We start from the raw sequence: 18,277 nt of genomic DNA, 5'->3' as shown, positions 1-18,277 counted from the left end.
CAACAAAAAGCTCTGAATATCCCAATATCTGCTTTTTCCTTGTGCTGCTGTTTTGCTCCTTTGATGAGCACATCCACTTGCATTAGAGTGTCCAGAAAGAGGTCTGCTTTTAGGGGGATCTCCATCAAGGACCAGTAGCTATAGAGCAAACTCCTGAGCTCTGCAGGTTAGGGGCTGATCAGAACTACGTGAAGCCGTATGCAGCACATGAGCCAGGGTTGTCTAGGGCCTGACTGAGACTCCTGATTATTCGTAAAGAATAGTTCGGATGAGGAACCATCTAACAGAAGTATTACTATACTTAATGATGGTTTCATTTATTTTGGTTAAACAATACCAGAAAGTTGGGTTTTGTTTTCATGCCTGTTGTTGTTGTTTTTCCTGCCTTTTTTGTTGTTGTTTTAACTGATGTAAATCAAATTAAACAAAAATTATAAATACTGTAATCTTTTCAGGAATTAAAACCTCTTTTTTAAAACAGACTTCTTATATCTTGGAATTTATACAAGAAAGCTGTAAAATTTTTCTTCAACATAGCGGGAGAAAGAAAATAGCATATACTAAGTGATATAAATCATAAAAAAAAAATCATTTAAAAAAATTTTTTTATTAATTTTTAGTTTATTACTAATTCTTTTTGTTCCTATAGTCATCAGTTTTGAGGAAACAGGTTCTCTGTTTTTCTTGGTTAAGTAGTCAGCAGGTAGGTGCAACTGTTGCTGTCACATGCAAATAGTGCCTACAGCCTTTCTAATGTGATTTTTAAAATATTTGTATTGCAGTCAGTAGCTTTATGATATAAAATGTAACGTGGCTTGTTTGAGGAAAGTTCATGGTGGTCTTATATTTGGACTGCAGAAGGATTGTTTGTTCTAAATGTAGAGCAGGTGCTTTCAGTTATTATTCTATAAAAATAATACAACATTAATTTGACTCCTACAAATTTGCATGGAGATTAGTATGATAAATAGCATTACAACTATATGCTTATTTTGTTCAGGAAGGATACCTGTGGACTTTATATCATTAGGTTGCTCCTTGATATAAGTATTGAATTGTGTTTTGAGTTTTCTATGGGTACTGATGAAATGAGTCAAGTGATTTTTAAATCCATTTTTCTCATCTTTTTGGCAGGTATGATGCAAGTTTGCGCTCTGTACCTCCACCAGACTTCGGGGTTCCAAAGCTGCATTACTTTGAGGACTGGGGAGTGGTAACCTATGGAAGTGCTTTGCCAGCTGAAATCAACAGGCCTTTCCTTTCCTTCAAGTCAGGAAAGCTGGGAGGACGTGCAATATATGATATTGTTCATAAGAACAAGTACAAAGAGTGGATCAAGGGATGGAGGAACTTTAATGCTGGTCATGAACACCCGGACCAGAACTCCTTTACTTTTGCTCCCAATGGTGTACCTTTCATAACAGAAGCTCTGTATGGGCCAAAATATACTTTTTTTAATAATGTGTTGATGTTTTCCCCTGCTGTGTCCAAGAGCTGCTTCTCCCCATGGGAAGGGCAGATTACAGAGGATTGTTCTTCAAAGTGGCTTAAATATAAACATGACTTGGCTGGTGACTGTCAGGGACGAGTGGTTGCTGCCATGGAGAGAAGCGGGGTGGTTTTTATCAGGGGAGAAGGAGTGGGTGCATACAATCCTAAACTGAAGCTGAGAAAATTGCAAAGAAACCTCATACTTCTCCATCCTCAGCTTCTGTTGGTGGTGGACCAAATCCACTTAGAAGATGACAGCCCCTTGGAGGCAGCAACCAGTTTCTTCCACAATGTGGATGTGCCTTTTGAAGAAACAGTTGTTGATGAGGTCCATGGAGCATTTATTAGACACCGTGATGGGATATATAAGATGTACTGGATGGATGATACTGGCCACAGTGAGAAAGCTACCATTGCCTCAAGGATGTATCCCCGGGGCTACCCTTACAACGGAACGAACTACGTGAATGTAACAACCCTCTTGCGGCACCCCGTCACGAGAGCCATTTACCTGTTCATTGGGCCCTCCATTGACGTGCAGAGCTTCACGGTCCGCGGAGACTCTCGGCAGCTGGATGTTTTTGTTACCACCAGTGAGCACGCCTATGCAATTTACCTGTGGACTGTTGAGGAAGGGCCCCGCTCTGCCTTTGCACAGGTTATTGCAGACCGCCAGAAAATTGTCTTTGACCGAGCCTCTGCCATTAGGAGCTCTGCAGTGCCAGAAGTGAAGGACTACGTAGGGATTGTGGAGAGGAACCTGCAGCATTTTAAGCCAGTTTTCCAGCAGCTGGAGAAGCAGATACTGTCTCGTGTACGAAACACAGCTAGCTTTAGGAAGACTGCTGAGCGCCTGTTGAGGTTTTCAGATAAAAGACAGACAGAGGAGGCCATTGACAGAATATTTGCAATCTCACAGAGGCAGCAACAGCAGCGTGGCAGAGCAAAGAAAAATAGAAAGGTAGCCAAAGGCTACAAATTTGTTGATGCTGTTCCTGACATTTTTGCACAAATTGAGGTAAATGAAAGAAAAGTGCGTCAAAAGGCACAGACTCAAGCACAAAAAGAGTTGCCTGTAGATGAAGATGAGGAAATGAAAGATCTTTTGGATTTTGCAGATATCACTTATGTGAAGCACAAAACTGGAGTGTCAATCAAAGGCCGATCAGGGCTGGCACAGATGGTGACAACTGCTCGAAGTAGCGCCCCATCAATATCAGCCTCTTATACCCGCCTCTTTCTCATTCTCAACATTGCTATTTTTTTTGTCATGTTAGCAATGCAGCTCACGTATTTTCAGAAGGCCAAAAGACTGCATGGCCAAAGATGTCTGTATGCAATACTTTTAGTAGACAGCTGTATATTATTGTGGCTGTATTCTTCCTGTTCTCAGTCACAATGTTAGCAGAAGATCTCTATTAGTCGACCAGTTTATGGTCATATATGTCTATGCAAAAGCATTAACCCTAATAGGGCCAAAGTTTATGTTCTTTTTTTTCTGAAACATTCCAAAAACAGCTGGGGAAAGATTGGTTTCAGACCAGAAAGGATTGACAAATAAGGCAGGCAATGAATTTCTCAGAAAATTAAGTACTTAATAAGTACTCCTCCTTTGAGTTTTGAGTTGGGCCTCACATCTGAGGGAATATTATGCTTTGTTCATCAGAGTTCAGTAATGTAAAGTTGTAATTAATTTTTGGTGAGAAGAGCCCTCTTAAGAGATTTGTTTCTAAGGGCTTCCTTTTTATACGGAATTGGATTTGAATTTAGTGACTTTTCATTCCAAGCTGCTATGGATGTCTGTGGACATGCTCTTAAGAAAAGGACATTTGAACACAAGTATGCAGGGCAGATCTTAGCAGTAGATTTCACTTCCCTCTGCCAGACCAAAGAATACTTCAATGTGGGACACTCCTGTATAATTATTTCAGACCCTTTTATCATGTCATCTCTTCCATGCTTTACAATCTGGCACGGTAGGAGATGGGAATCCTGTCAGTACTTACCAAGTGAGCGGCACAATGCTTAGTGGGCAGTAGCAGAAGGCTGTTTCAAAGTATAAAGGAACACAATTCTCAGGAAAAAAAAAAAAAAAGGCATTTTTTCTTTCAGTCAAGTTTAGACTGCAGAAAGATGAATGCTGTAGTGTCTGTCCTCAGTTTTACAAGGCAGGGTTTCACAAAAGTTTTCCATAGTTTCAAGTGCATCTTAGCAGGGAAATAATGCCCTATATCAGTGCTCTTCCATATGCAATTGTAAAAATGCAAAAAAATAATAAAAATAAAAAATAAAAAACACAAAGCAATCCTGTGGTAACCTCAGCAATTGCCAGTATGGAAAAAAAAAAAGGTATTAAGGAAGTATTTAATGTCTTTTTTCTGTTCACATGGCTAGAAACAGAGGACAGTTAAAATTGCGTACACTCCACAATAAAGCACCGTCAAGAGTTCTGCAAGCTCTTGGTGGCCCCTGGGTCAATTATTTGGGGATTAGTGGTAAATGGAATCATGTGGTTTATGACAAAAATAAGTTTGACATCTCCACATATGTCCCCTTCTGTTAATTAAACTGATTTAAAAAAATCATAGCCCTTTGAGAGAAGGAAAACTCTATGGAATTGGGGCATATCTGTACGTCTTTACAGAAAAACAATTTTTCCAGTACATTTGCTAAATAAAAACATTATAATTGTCTCTGTGGAAAAGATGTTTTTCTTTGATTAAAATACTTTTCCTGGTAATTGCAGTAAAGACTTTGTTCGACCATGAAACTTTATTTCATTTTCTTTGCGCCCATTTAAGTATCTATTATCTACATTGCTATTTTTAAACCTTCTGTGATTTTATATATTGAAATGTGTTGAGCTTTTCTTGTCTAACATCTTCAGTGAATAGGTCAGAATATTTTCAGTAGGTTCCAGATACTGAGCCAGTTCTGAGCACTGTATTCACATACAGAAGCCCTGCTACAGTCTCCAATGCCTAGATTTAGCCAACAAAATTTGATATTTAGTCTGGACAAAGATGTAGGACTCCAGTTAATTTCTGTTCTGTCTGTAGTCAGTGGAGAGAGCCTTCGGATTGCTAGTCTACCTAAGACCTGAAACACCTTCAAGACACCTTTCCCTACTAATTGAAAACGGCATGTAAAGTGGTTAATCACATATTTCAAATCACCCAGTTAATTGCTTAAGGTGAAGGAAGTTGAATATGGGGAATGTCGCTCCATATAGTTCCATGTTGGACAGATTGGAAATTAGGAAAAATTTCTTCTCAGAATGAGCGGTCAGGCATTGAAACGGGTTGCCTGGGGAGGTGGTGGAGTCACCAGCCCTGGGGGTGTTTAAGGAAAGGTTGGGCTGCTTAGGGACATGGTTTAGTGGGTGATATTGGTGGTAGGAGGACGGTTGAACTAAGTATCTTAAGAGATCTTTCCCAAACGTTATGGTTCTATGTTTGTGGTAGTGCTATTTATAGGCAATGACGGAATGAAGGGAAATGAAATGTACTAGTCCATCCTCCTGAGTGGAAGACCAGGTCTATTTCAGCATAAGTGGGAATCTGAGGGTTGTTCCAGCTTGTGCTCGGTTTGCACCTGATACCTCTTTCTAAAAGATTTATGAGTTACCTGAGTATGAGTGTTGTTACTGGCCACTCTGATTCAACTTACACAGATATGATTTTTAGTCAGATAGGGCAGGTAAGCTTTGCTTCAACAAGTGATGAAGCCCATAATTGTTGTGTATATATTTCAGACATGAAAACAATCTCTTAGCTATTCCTTTCCAGACCAAAGCCCCTTAAAGGTGCCTCTCCAATGGCCATGTAAGTTTTGTTTCCATTCTTCACTTCCATTCTTCTCCCATCTTTTGTGTCTCATTCTGTAACAAAGATCATCATTTGTTGTAATGGAATTTGAAGCAAATGAAAGAACAGATGTTTCTATGATGTCAGAAACCATGAACTTGGGTTGCGGGCTAGAAGTGTCTGTGTCACGAGCCAGGAAGAAACAATTCATGCCTTCAGAGGGCGACATGCACTGAAAAATTTGCCTGTGCATTACCAGGAAGTGTAATGAGGAGGAGCCAGGCACATGGGATCAGCCCAGCTAGCCCTACTGTCTGGTGGGAGTGCGGAAGAGGTGTCCTTAACAGGACCGTAAGGTTGTCCTTAAGGTTGGTGCCCTTAACACTTGATGACATAAGAGAGGTTGCTGTGCTTGCCTTTGGGTCCTTGGTCTGAAATGTAAGACAGAAGCAATCACAGTGACCTCTATGTCCCTGGCAGAGGCACTTATCACAAGTTCGCTTGGACTGGTTGTAATGAACAACAAAATGTCATTGAATGGTATCCAGTAGCAAAGTTATCTTTCACTTTCTATTTTAAATGGAGTCACACTACTGAAGTGTTTCCCGCACATGCCTCTGCTCCCATTGCTGGACTCCCTCTTTTTGATTTCTGAAAATGTTAATTTCTGCGTCTCTGATCACAGGAAAAAATGGCTATTCTATAACTGTGTGTATATAGAGGGATTCCTGTATTCTTAAGAGACCCTTCTGACTTCTCTCAATTTTTGTTCAATACTTGCTGGTCTATCACATGCATTTGTTTTAAGGTTGTAGTCTAAATTATTCTGAAGTTAGTTCTATGGGAATTCAGCTCACCAGTAGCTGTGTATATGTTTGAGGGCAGAATCTGGTTCTTAGATTTTTACGTGATTTTTGAGATAACTAAAAACCGAGTGCGTATGTTATATGCATCATTGTGACCAAACGAAACAAAGGAAATGGAGCACATTACCTCATTTCTTAAAACTTGTAAGATCAAAGTTGATGCTGAAGTATTATAGTCTGAAATGTATCAGATTCTTCTGTTGGCCTATGTATTTTCCACTAATGAACAGTTTTTTCTTAGTGTTTGAAAGCAGGTAATATTTGGAAAATAGCTGTATTTCTGCACCAGGAGGCCATTACAATAACATTTATTGGGTCTGTAAAAATCTTAGTTGGAATCAATTATTTGGAATCTTACTTTTGTCTAACTTTAATCCCTTTCCTCTGTCTACTCCATTAAAATTCAGCAGGATAACTTTAAGCCAGTTAAGTCAGACTTGGCTAATGAATACAAGATTTTATTTTCTGTCCTTCTACAGTGGATGACTCCAGGAGTACCCTGCAGCAGGAGGCCCATGTAGTCCACTGCAGGATATGTCCATACTGTCCTCAGTACACAGCCTGTTTTCTAAATGAGTTAAACCTTGAAACAAATAATGTCAAAGCACTTCAAAGAAAATAAAAAAAAAACAGCATCAGTTTTTCTCCTGATAATAACTAATACAGATGAGTGATTAATTTAACTTTTTGCTTGCCTTGGTTACTACTGTAGTCAACAGAAAAACTAGTAACTTCATAAGAATTCACATTTTATCTTCACTTTTCAATGAATCTGAACATGACTGCAGTAGCCATGAGATACTAAGCAGTACATGAATTCATATATACAGGGCCGTATCCTCTCTGCTTTAGTTCACTTCAACAAAAATAGCAAGAAAACAACAGAAATTATTCAGGCTTTGTGGCAGTGATGTTATTGTGGTAATGGAATTAAGCAGCTAATTTCCACAGATTTGTTCTTACTCAAATGTCCAAAAGGCAGGAAAAAAAAAAGCAGGAGAGATGCTGTTGTCGTGCATATAACAGTGCTCTCCCCAAGAATGCCTGCAATGCTACCAAAGTTATTGTGGTAATCCTCATTATACTAAAAGACAAATGGTGGGATCCTAATAGTCCACCTGGGTCTTGGTGGTGCTGTGAAAACTGTGTTTTTTCTCATCTGTTCTCAGGTAAGCTTTAACTTTTTTGTGATAAATTATTTAAAATTCCATGTAAAATGAGTCAATGGGTTATATCTTTAGAAAAATATAAGAATATATACTCTAGATCTTTTAACAGAAATAGTCTTTAGGGTAACTTTACTCTTGGAACTGGCTTGAATTCATAATTCTAAGAGAGCGTTTCTTGCTTTGAAAGATACTGTTTGAATGAAGGACAAGTGATTAAGCAATGCCTGTTGGATAGCTAGATAGATATAAAACTGCCAGCTTTTTAGAACTTGAGTTACTGACAGTTGGGATATCCAGAACAAAAAAGATGTACAAGCTCAATAGGAAATTTTTATCATCACCCTATACCGTGGCTATTTGGTGCTAAGAATATTCTGTTTATTTGTCCTAATTCCTTGTGTCGCTTGACCTGCAAGCCACTGTGTTGCCTTCGGTTCTTACCAAAACAAACACAAAGAGGATCTGTGAATTTAAAGAGAACAGCTTCAGCTCTTCCTTGGCAGTTAGTAGGAGCATAGTTTTGTGCTCAACAGCTGATCTGCAAAAAGGCACCCTGGATTTTACCCTCTGCTCTAACTGTGACTCACGTAACTCATTTACCAGGCCAGCAAATTGGTTAATACTACAACATTTAAAAGGATACTGCAGTCTTCAAAGTTTTAAATACAGAATGTCTGATGTTTGAAAAGGGATGAGTGGATAACCATTTTAGGATTGCTTACTTTGGCTTAAAAACCATCAGAAAGCAAGCAGTCTTACTCTTCTAGCAACCTGAGCTGAAGAATTTAACTAGCACAAATCAAATTCATTGCTTGCATTCGATAGCATGCTGTGGATAATATAACTGTTACGGATTTAATCTTTTAATCCTGTTGCTTCCATTCTACACAGTGCTGATCCTCATGATTAGTCTTAATCCCTGGCAAAAAGAAACACAAATTCATGGTGTTTCTCCAACATTAACATACATTTGTTCGCTAGTTGAAAGGCATTCTGCAAGCAAAATTGGGAGGTGGAATGATTCTAAAATCATGAATGTAAAATGACTGGTTTTATACTTTGTCTTCAGAGAGGTTGCAACACAGCAAGCTGGGAATGCTGCTCTTACTCAGCAGCTTACTCTCATGCTTCTGTAACAGTAAGTTATATAAAATCAGCCTGCTGCAAAGGAGAGTAGGTGCTCAGCATATGCATATCTTTTTCTCCCTAAAGAACAGGATCATTGGGAGTAGCTGAACTCTTCAGGACATGCTAAGGAAGGCTAGGTCATTTTATGACCTAGCCAAGATGCTGAAGTAGTTACAGTAGGCCTTAACTGATAATTATGGTTTAGAACTAGTTCGCTTTTCTTGTGCTTGTCTTCTGTTACGTGGCCTAACCCTTTTCCAAATAATGTAACTGTATTCCTGTGTTTACTAAGTTTGTTGGGTAGTGAAGGTGACTATGACTGACCTATTGGCAATGATTGGACACCTCTTCCCCAGTCAGTAGTGAATAGTATGCAATAGTTTAGCCTTAAAATGTCATATATCTTACTCTGCCTCAAGGGGCCAGGGCTCTATAGGATACTCCTCCAACCCAGCTGCATGAGAATCTGACTATGAAAGCAGAAGTGGTAAGTGGTGAAAAACAGTCTTGTAAATCTCATGAAGTTTCCTCTGGTGGACCTAACTGCAGGCTGTTAGCAATGGGAAAATGGACAGAGGACCAGAGTCCTTGAGAGGGCAATTAAATAACGGTGGCTTTATGTAAGGTACAGAAATACAGAAGACATTCAGTAATGCTATAAAATACTCACAGCTGCAAACACCTTGCACATAAAATGACAGTGGTGATGATGAAGTATTTCAGCATTACAGAATAAATGGGGGCAGACTCAGAGACTTGCAAAGTTACTGCCAACATAAAATCTAGGCAGCTGGGAAGGTTCTCCCCTTATGTCTCATCTACCATTCTTTCATTTTTAATCATATTTTCCTATTAATGAATAAATCTCTGCTAGCTACAATATTTTAGATTCTCTGAAGCGTCAGGACAGCCTGACAAAACGACTAGCTGCTTATAACAGGGAAGTACTGAAAGCGCCCCCAAGCGCTGCTGAGTGCAATGGAGTTCACCCTTTAATGCATGCCAGATATAGCCACCATACAGTCTGACTGAGCTGGTACATTTCTGGCAAGTGAAATTGAGTATTTTGAAGGTATGGGATGAGATCAGTTAGAAAAACTATAGTCTTCTAAACTTACGAAGAAGAAATAACAGCATCCTTTAACAGGAAGATCAAGTCTTCTCTTTAAGGGTCTGGAGGTGGTGGCATTTCTTTGCATATTGTGAAGACCATCCGAGTCTTTCAAACACCTGTTTTCTGCCTTGTGAAAGATATGTGATGATTTCACAACCCCCCAAACAAGGTAAAATGTGTCTTGTATTTCAGATGAATGTGAACCTACTGCGTCAGCCAAATATAGCTATTTGATGCTATTCTAATAATATCTGGGCTTAGATCTGTCAGAGACACAGAATTTTTGTCATTTTCAATTTTTTAGTTCTGTGTTGAATCCTCAAAATTAAAATAATTAAAAAATAAATTGTCTTCTAGACCAAGGGGAATTCAGTAGGTTGTTTGTTTGTTTTTTCATTTATATCTTTCTCACTTGATTGCCCCCAGAGAAGCCTCTGAACCTACTGGCATAACTACAATAGGTAGCTATGTGTGGGAAACTTTGAATGGGATAGGGTCTCATCTCTTGCACTGCCTTTCTGTTAGAAAAAATCTCTTTACGTAATACAATTTGGGCAGCAAAGGGGCCCAAAATGGGAAACTGAAGGCAAGGGAAACGGACATACTACCATGAACTGAAGAACCATTAATTAAATTGGGTAAAATAGTTAATTAGTTCAAGTGTACAAAGAGGGGGAAGGATTAATTGAATGAAAAATTACGGATTTTTGTAACACTTTTTTTGTAGCATATAAAACATATTTTATAGCATATAATCAGACAGCATTAGGCCACACACATTGGAAGAGCGGAACAGGATGAAATCTCAGCTGTTCAGCAGTACCAAGATAGCACGATGCGATGGCATAATGTGAAGACAGCAAAGACATGAGGAATAAAGGACATACATATGAGACTATAAAAATGTTTAGGTTTTAATGTGCTCATAATTGCAAAAGTAGTTTTATGGCATATCATTTTACATAGTAAGGGAAAAAGACTGAGCTTTGTTTTCTTGGAGCTGACTAGTTGGCTGCTCAGGGTGAATTACCTGACTACAAATGAGCTAACTCTATAATCTGCACACTAGGGCCTCTTGATTTCTCCATAAAACCTGACAACTTCTACCTTTCTAATCCTATGAAAATATCATATATTTTCTTACAAGCTCAGCAAATATTCCACGGATCACGGCCAGTACTTACAGTACTGCACAGACTGGCTTACAGCGTATATAGACTGTAGGTTAATGTAGGCTGAACAATAAAGCCCTCAGGCAGCTGGTTGCTCTAGGCCACGTGATTTGGTTACAGGAAGTTCACTGTCCAGAAACGAGACTCTGTGAACCTGTGGTGTTAAAAGAGCAGCAGGAAATAACAGCAAGAGAAACCTGGTGCAATGGCTTGTGTGACAGCACCACAGCTCACCCCCTAGGGCCTCCTTCAGAACTGTGCTTGGTTTTGCCATCCTGGTTCCTGCCTACCCACTAAAATTCTTTTTCAGCCAAAAACTGCTAATAAATGTAATGTCTTAAAATACCAGAATGTCTTAAAATACCAGAATAATGTACACAAATGCTTGTAAGCTGTACATGCACAGACACAGTGCTACCTCTCAGGCTGCTGCTCAGCTAAGTATTAGTATTATTAATGATTTATGTGGTGCCACTGAGCTGCATGACAGTTCACAAACAAGTAAGGCTGGTTCAGTCATAAAGCCAGAGTAACTTCCTCAGTTTCACAAACCGAGGTAATGGGCCTCCAGGGGAGGTCAGTCCACCTGGAGGGTAGGTGCAGAGCTGTGTGCAGACAAGACTCCCACTAGTTAAGCATTAATTTCACCTGGAAAGAGACAAAAAGTATTACAAGAATTTTCCTAGAATAAAAAGACTTTTCCATCTGTCTTTCTTAACTGGGAAGTGAGAAATACAATGCTTTCTTTTGAAGAAACAAGTCGTTATAAAAATAAAACCTATTGGCAGTGCTGTGGTGTTCAAGCTCTATTGTGTCCATGGCTTTTAAGGTTAATAAAGTGAAGAGGAAGTTGAGCTTGATAAGACTAATAACAGAAATCTGGGACAGGATGGACCTTCACAGGAGCAGCTAGGAAAGAATGATTTGCAAAAACAAAAGCAATCTTTTGCTAGACCAAAAAAATAGTAAATGTCCTGCAAGAATAAATAAATAAATGACCTATTGCAAGGATTTACTAAGATGAATATAACAAAATGAACTATTGGCAAAACCCTTCAGCATGCATGAACACACACACTTGCTGTATTCAAGACCAATACTATACATTTGATACAACTGCAGAACTAGTTGGACTACAGCTTTTTCCACCCAGAAAATGTCTGAGGAAAGGACAGAATTTAAAACATTAAGGTGAAACTTGATAAAACGTTCTTTTCATCTGACTTCTTCATTTTAATAAAGCATATATCAAAATGGAAATGTTTCAAATTACAAAAATCACCAGTTTGTTCTGAAAATATCTGGTTTCTTTTTCTTTCTAGCCTTTCTTCTATCCCCCTTGGAAGGCATGAAATTTAACGTGAATCAATGCAAAAACAACCGTTAAATTGGAATTCTGCATTCTTTAACGGAAAACTTTCTGACCGATTGCCAGCTAATGCTTTACAGCTGTTTGTGGAGAGACAAGTGTTAATTTAGAGAGCAAGAAATAGCTACCCTGGGAGAACAATGCACTGACAGAACCGGATGCTAACAACAGCCTGATCAGGGGGCTCCGTGCTCCTTCTGTCTCTCCAGCTTCTCCACCGTGGGTCTTCTCCAGCCCCCCAGATTCCCGAGGCTGCCCATACCCCCTGGGGAGCCATCACTGCCTCAGCCTCACAACTTGACTCATAGCACAGGCATTCCCTTCCTTCCAGCCCGGGTGGTCTCTCCTCTCCCACCTCTTTCTGCAGTGTTTACTGGAAACATTTTGCTCAGAGGGGAGGGTTAATCCTTTTTCACATGGAGCTCCCTTCCCTTTTCCCAGGAAGCTTGCTTCTGAACTCATATTTTATTACAGAGAAACAAAAGAGCTAAAATTAGACATAGAAAGTGAAGTAGCAGGGTTCCTTGGCTGTTGTCTTTACCATGCATGAACTTTATCTGCTTCTGATTTCAGGCTTCCTTGTTCAATTGGTGGTTCTCAGATGCAGCTGTGTCCCTGCCACCACGAGGAGGACAGTACCTCCACAGCGATTTCACCTCCATGCTCCAACCCAATGCACAAATCTCTCAGAGCGTGCAAAATCCTGCCTGGGAGGGTGGTGAACACAAAGCTGATAAGCTCCGTTCACTGCCATTAGCTCCTGTCTCCACCATAAAGCCAAACACAGCCTGACTGCCAATTGCAGGAGACACAGACAAGCGTCCCATGTAATACAGGGCTGTCTGAATGGGGGTAGGAGAAGCAACCACAGTGAACACCTGGCAGCGGAAGTGGAGAAACATCACCAAAGCACTGATCTATTAGGAACAAGGAAAATATTTTCACTGTTGTCTCCTCTACATTGTTGCTGAAAGATATGGAAAGGGTCTGGGTTCATTTGTGAGGGGGTTATCCTGTGAATCAACTTTAAGAAGTTGTCTATAGGAGGTGATAAGAGGTACCTTTTTGCTGGTTGTGTGGTTCAAATGGCCATCTGTCTGACTTTTTTGATTTTCTTTATGTTTTTGTTTTGCAGTGCTTAGGGCATTAAAGTGGCTGTGGCAGCAGCCCAGGCACTGCAAAAGTGTCACCTTCAGTGTGGTGGGAGGAAATCCAGAGCTGCCATTATTTTCTTTCATCCCAACACATCCAACACTGGTCCAGACACAATGAATTCTGGTTTTGAGGTACACTATCCATTGTCTCCAACTGGAGGTAGCTACTAATAAACCCATCCATGGTTTTACCCATGTAGGGGCAGACATTAGTTCTTACAATTTATGTAGAGGATATTCATGTTGAGTTTGAGACATGGGAAAGTCAATCAATTAAAAAAAAAAAAAGAGGAAAGAGAACTTCTTCTCAGACATCTTTTCTGAAACTTTGAAACTTCCTTATCTTGTTCCTCGTCTGGTAAGATGTTTAAAAAAATTATAATCAGCAGGGTTTTTTTACATTTGTTTTTCCAGAAACTTGAATTTGAGTATTTTTCACAGCAGTATTTTTTGTGTAAAGAAAATGCAGCTGTCCTAAATGCATTTTTTTCAGAGCAAAGGTTTTTATTGGTAATAATGAAAGTTGCAAAATGAAATGAAAAAAAGTACTTCTGGTATTTGTACGGGGCAACTAAGTAGAAACTATAGCGAAGAATGAAATTAGTGTATACATACATTAACATGATGTGAAATGGTGAACAGGAAGGTGGATAAAGGAGATCTGATTTGGTTCTACTTGGATTTCAAAAACATATTTGACAAAGTGCCCTGCAGAATTTAGGAAAAAATAAAAGACCAGGGAGTTCTGAAGTGAGAAGAAAGGTCTTCAGGGGTTTTAAGTTTTCTAAAAATTGCAAAAAGTAGTGCATCGGTACTGTGAGAATAACGCTTAACAATATTTTATGTGACCTAAAAGGGTAAAAATCAAGGCAACAATATTTGTTAATAATATGAGGTTGTTCTGCAGAGTTAAAAAGAAACTTCTGGTTTAAAGAACTGCAGATATAATTTACTAGGTTGTCTGACCAGAAAGCAAAATGGCAGGCGCAGATTAAGTGGTGATGAAAGAGAAACCCATTCCTACCTTAATATATAAACTGATGGACTCTGGGCTGACAGAAATTACTCCTCAAGACTGAGGATTTTTTTATATAATACAGATCTCAATAAAATATCAGCTCACTGCTTCAAAGATGATCAAAAAGCAGTCAATATTCTAGAAACTGTTACAAGGAAATAGAAAAATAAATAACATCAATATGCGGGTGTGGAAAACTGTCATCCACCTTTAGTGCACTGCAAATCTTGTATGCCCCTCCATGTCCCTTCATGTCAAAAAGGTTACCCAAATCCTAGAGAATGGTTGAGGTGACAATATGGATAAAAAATAGTAGGTATACAGCCCATCAGACAAAGAACAACTAATTTTACTACAGGTTCCTCAGCCTGAAAAAGAGGGGGATATGATGAAAGTGTACAGTATAAATGACATAGAGAGACCAGGTAAGGATCAACTATTTTCTCTCTTCCCCTGCTGGGACCTGGGGGGCATCTAATGGGGTGGTGTCAGGTTTGAATGAACATGATTCATCCCAATTAAACACATTTGCTACACAATGTTGCTACACAATGGATGTCAAGATGTGTGCTTGGTTTAAAAAAGCAACTGGACAAAGAGGAGAAATATCTCAACAGCTGCTGGGTGCGAGGGAAACCCCTGAAATGCAAATTTTTGGGGTGTAAATGCATTCTGGAAAAGTACTGCAGCTTGCTTTCTCTGTCCTTGTGCTCCTCCCCGGATATTTACTGTAGCCATTCTCAGCAAGAGGTTAGCAGACTAACTCAGCCTTCACTCTGTTTCAGTCCAGCCAGTTTAGCTGGTCTACATGATTATTTTTTTCCTTTTTCCCTCAAAGTTCAAACAATTTTTATGCCTGCAGATAATAACGAAGTAAAATCTCCTGCAGACTGAGGCAAGTACGTCAGGTGGTGGCACATTTTCCTCCTCCATAGCAGCAGCAGCAGGAGCTTGGTGCTGAGCATGACACAGCTGGCACAGCCCAGTGGCTGCCAATGCCTCTGGTGCCTGCTCTGGTGCCTCTGTGCCATCTACTCAGCTGCCCAAATTGCTGCTCACCTGCAATACCTAGGTCATATCTTTAAATAAAGGAATGAATGATATCTTTTGTTTACATCTGCAGGTTATCATGTTATACATCCACAAACCCTTTTTACCCTGCATAAAATGTAGGGAGCTGTACACTGTGTGGACATTCACAGTCACTTGGTAGCCACACTCTAGCCAATTGTGTTTAGAAAACATGTTTTTCCTTATCTTGCCTATTTTATGTGTTCTGAGTATGTATAAAAATATAGGACAACTCTTTTATCCAGTAGCAGAAAGGCAAAGATTCAGCTGTGTCCCACAAGCATCCTCTGCATCACCATCTTTCCTGCAGTTCTGCTGTACTCACACGTCACATCAAACCTAAGACTGTTCTTCATTAGCCTTAGACTTGTGGTCTTCCTTTTATTTAGCATCACCTCTCTAAATCCAGAGCTTTGTTCAATGCCTTCAGGCTTACTGAAGCCACAAGGATGAGGGCTGATTGACATCCAGGTCCCCTCATATATCACTGTGAATAAACATGAGCAGAAACACAATCAACATTTCTCTCTCTGTCTGTTCCTGTTGCTTTTTTGGCTATTTACTCTGGGTGTTGCTATAGCAGAGACTGTCCATGCAAACACTGAAGAACTATTGGTGACTATCCATATATTGGAGGCAACTCAGCTCACAATCTCATATTACTTGTCACTCACAGAAGTCTTTTGAATCTTCAGGAAATATGCATGGTGATCTTTGACACAAATGTGTGTTACCACTTAAGTCTGTTCCTGGAGGATAACAGAGAATATATATCATAGAATCACAGAAAATCCTGAACTGGAAGGGACCCAAGAGGGTCATTGGGTCCAGCCCCTGGCTCCACACAGGTCTACACAAAAATCATACCATGTATCTGAGAGTGTTGTCCAAACTTTTCTTGAACTCTGTCAGGCTCAGTGCCATGACCAATTCCCTGGGGAGCCTGTCCCAGTGTCTGACCACCCTCTGGGTGCAGAACCTTTCCCTAACACCCAGCCTGACCCTCCCCTGTCCCAGCTCCATGCCGTTCCCTCGGGTCCTGTCGCTGTCCCCAGAGAGCAGAGTTCTATGCCTGCGTCTCCGCTCCCCTTGTGAGGGGCATACATATACATATATATAATCATAGAGTCATAGAATCATTAGGGTTGGAAAAGACCTCCAAGATCATCTGGTCCAGTCATCACCCTACTACCAATGTCATCCACTAAACCATGTCCCTAAGCACAACATCCAACCTTTCCTTGAACACTCCCAGGAATGGTGAAGCCACCACTTCCCTGGGCAACCTGTTCCAATCATGGAATCATAGAAACACAAGGTTGGAAAGGATCTACAAGATCTTCTCATCCAACCGTCCTCCTATTACCAATACTACCCACTAAGCCATTAAATCATATCAATGCGTGACTACTCTTTCTGAGAAGAAATTTCTCCTGATTTCTAACCTAAACCTCCCCTGGTGCAACTTGAGGCCATTCCCTCTAGTCCTATCACAACCCACAGCTCCCCACAACTTCCTTTCAGGTAACTCTAGAGAGCAATAAGGTCTCCCCTGAGCCTCCCCTTCTCCAGACTAAACAACCCCAGTTCTCTCAACCGCTCCTCACATGGCTTGTGTTCCAGGCCCTTCACCAGCTTCATAGCCCTTCTCTAGACAAGCTCCAGGGCCTCGATGTCCTTGTAGTGAGGGGCCCAGAGCTGAACACAGCGCTCAAGGTGCGGCCTCACCAGAGCTGAGTACGGGGGAAAATATATATGGATACACACACACACACTCTTTTATATGCATTATACACATGTAGTATATATATGTACGTATAATTTTTATGTGTGCATATATATATATATATATAAAACTCTTTATGTTAAAGTCTTGTGTTGGATAGGCTTGCAACATGGCAGTCTCACAGACCCTGTCCAGTACAGGGATGACAGGTTGATAACACATATTTTTGCACTCCATGGTGTTCAAAATCTTTTGATTTTGATGAGGAAGATATTGTTTTTCAAGTTCTTTGTTCAAATCTCTTTTATGCCAACTTTAGGAAACTTTCATTCAGGCCGGGAGAGCTCAAGTGTTAGCAAGAGAGTGCTCTTGCAAATTGCTAAATTGCATTATCCTGTCTCATGACTGTACAAATTTGTTTGCCTCACTACCTGAATAGTCCTGATTGACAGCTACCTTAGCTCTTGACATACTGCTGCACAAGTAAATGATACGGAACTGGAAAAAACAAACAAACAAACAAGCAAACAACTTTCTTAGCAAATCCAACTCCACAATCATAAAAGCTAGTTAGACCTTAATTCTAAGATGTCTTTCATGGAGCTGACCCTGAAGGGACCTTTAGTAACCAAGTGAAAAGGAGCAGCATTTTGTAGCAAAAAAATCTGACCAGAAAAATAAATAAATAAATAAATAAAAATGATTTCAGGAAAATTAGCCTCTGTCTCCTTTTGAAACAAAGTATGTCTTTGCCCAGAGAAGCTCTGGATGCCCCATCTCTGATGGTGTTCAAGGCCAGGCTGGATGGGGTTGTGAGCAACCTGTTCTAGTGGGTGGCATCCCTGCCATGGCAGGGGAGTTGCAACCAGATGATCTTTAAAGATCCCTTCCAACCCAAGCCATTTGATGATTTTATGTTTCTATGAATATATGTGATACCTTACTTGGATGACTGTGTATGGGTCACTAATCTATGAAGAACATCATACTAGCACCTTCACATAAGTCCTAAAGAAGTTACCCACACTACACAGGGTTCACCAGTATCCATCATGATTTTATACGTTTCAATTTATATTGTTATTATTCTTTTCCTTTTAAACATAACCTGAGTGCAGATGCTCTCTATTTTCAGTCATAAAAATGTAGCAAGAGTGACAACCCAAACAGCCTGGTGCTACCTCATCACTTTA

At 40.0% G+C, this 18,277-nt stretch overlaps 1 protein-coding gene across 7 annotated transcripts in view; it reads left to right on the top strand.

Annotated features, from left to right (window-relative positions):
* The window catches only part of LOC308192863 (dermatan-sulfate epimerase), a 201,412-nt gene extending 197,182 nt beyond the window's left edge, over positions 1-4,230 (top strand). For all 7 annotated transcript variants that reach the window (XM_080586857.1, XM_080586851.1, XM_080586854.1 and 4 more), the window contains one exon: positions 1,135-4,230. In XM_080586857.1, coding sequence (XP_080442983.1) covers positions 1,135-2,896 — 1,762 coding nt within the window. In that variant the 3' untranslated portion in view covers positions 2,897-4,230. The remainder of the gene's footprint in view (positions 1-1,134) is intronic.
* The last annotated feature ends 14,047 nt before the right edge of the window (positions 4,231-18,277 follow it).

The sequence above is a fragment of the Anser brachyrhynchus genome (genome assembly GCF_964034855.1).
Source record: "Anser brachyrhynchus genome assembly, chromosome: 3".
Taxonomy (NCBI): Eukaryota; Metazoa; Chordata; class Aves; order Anseriformes; family Anatidae; genus Anser; species Anser brachyrhynchus.
Note: the sequence above shows the minus strand (reverse complement) of the source record. Positions and strands in the feature narration are given on the sequence as shown.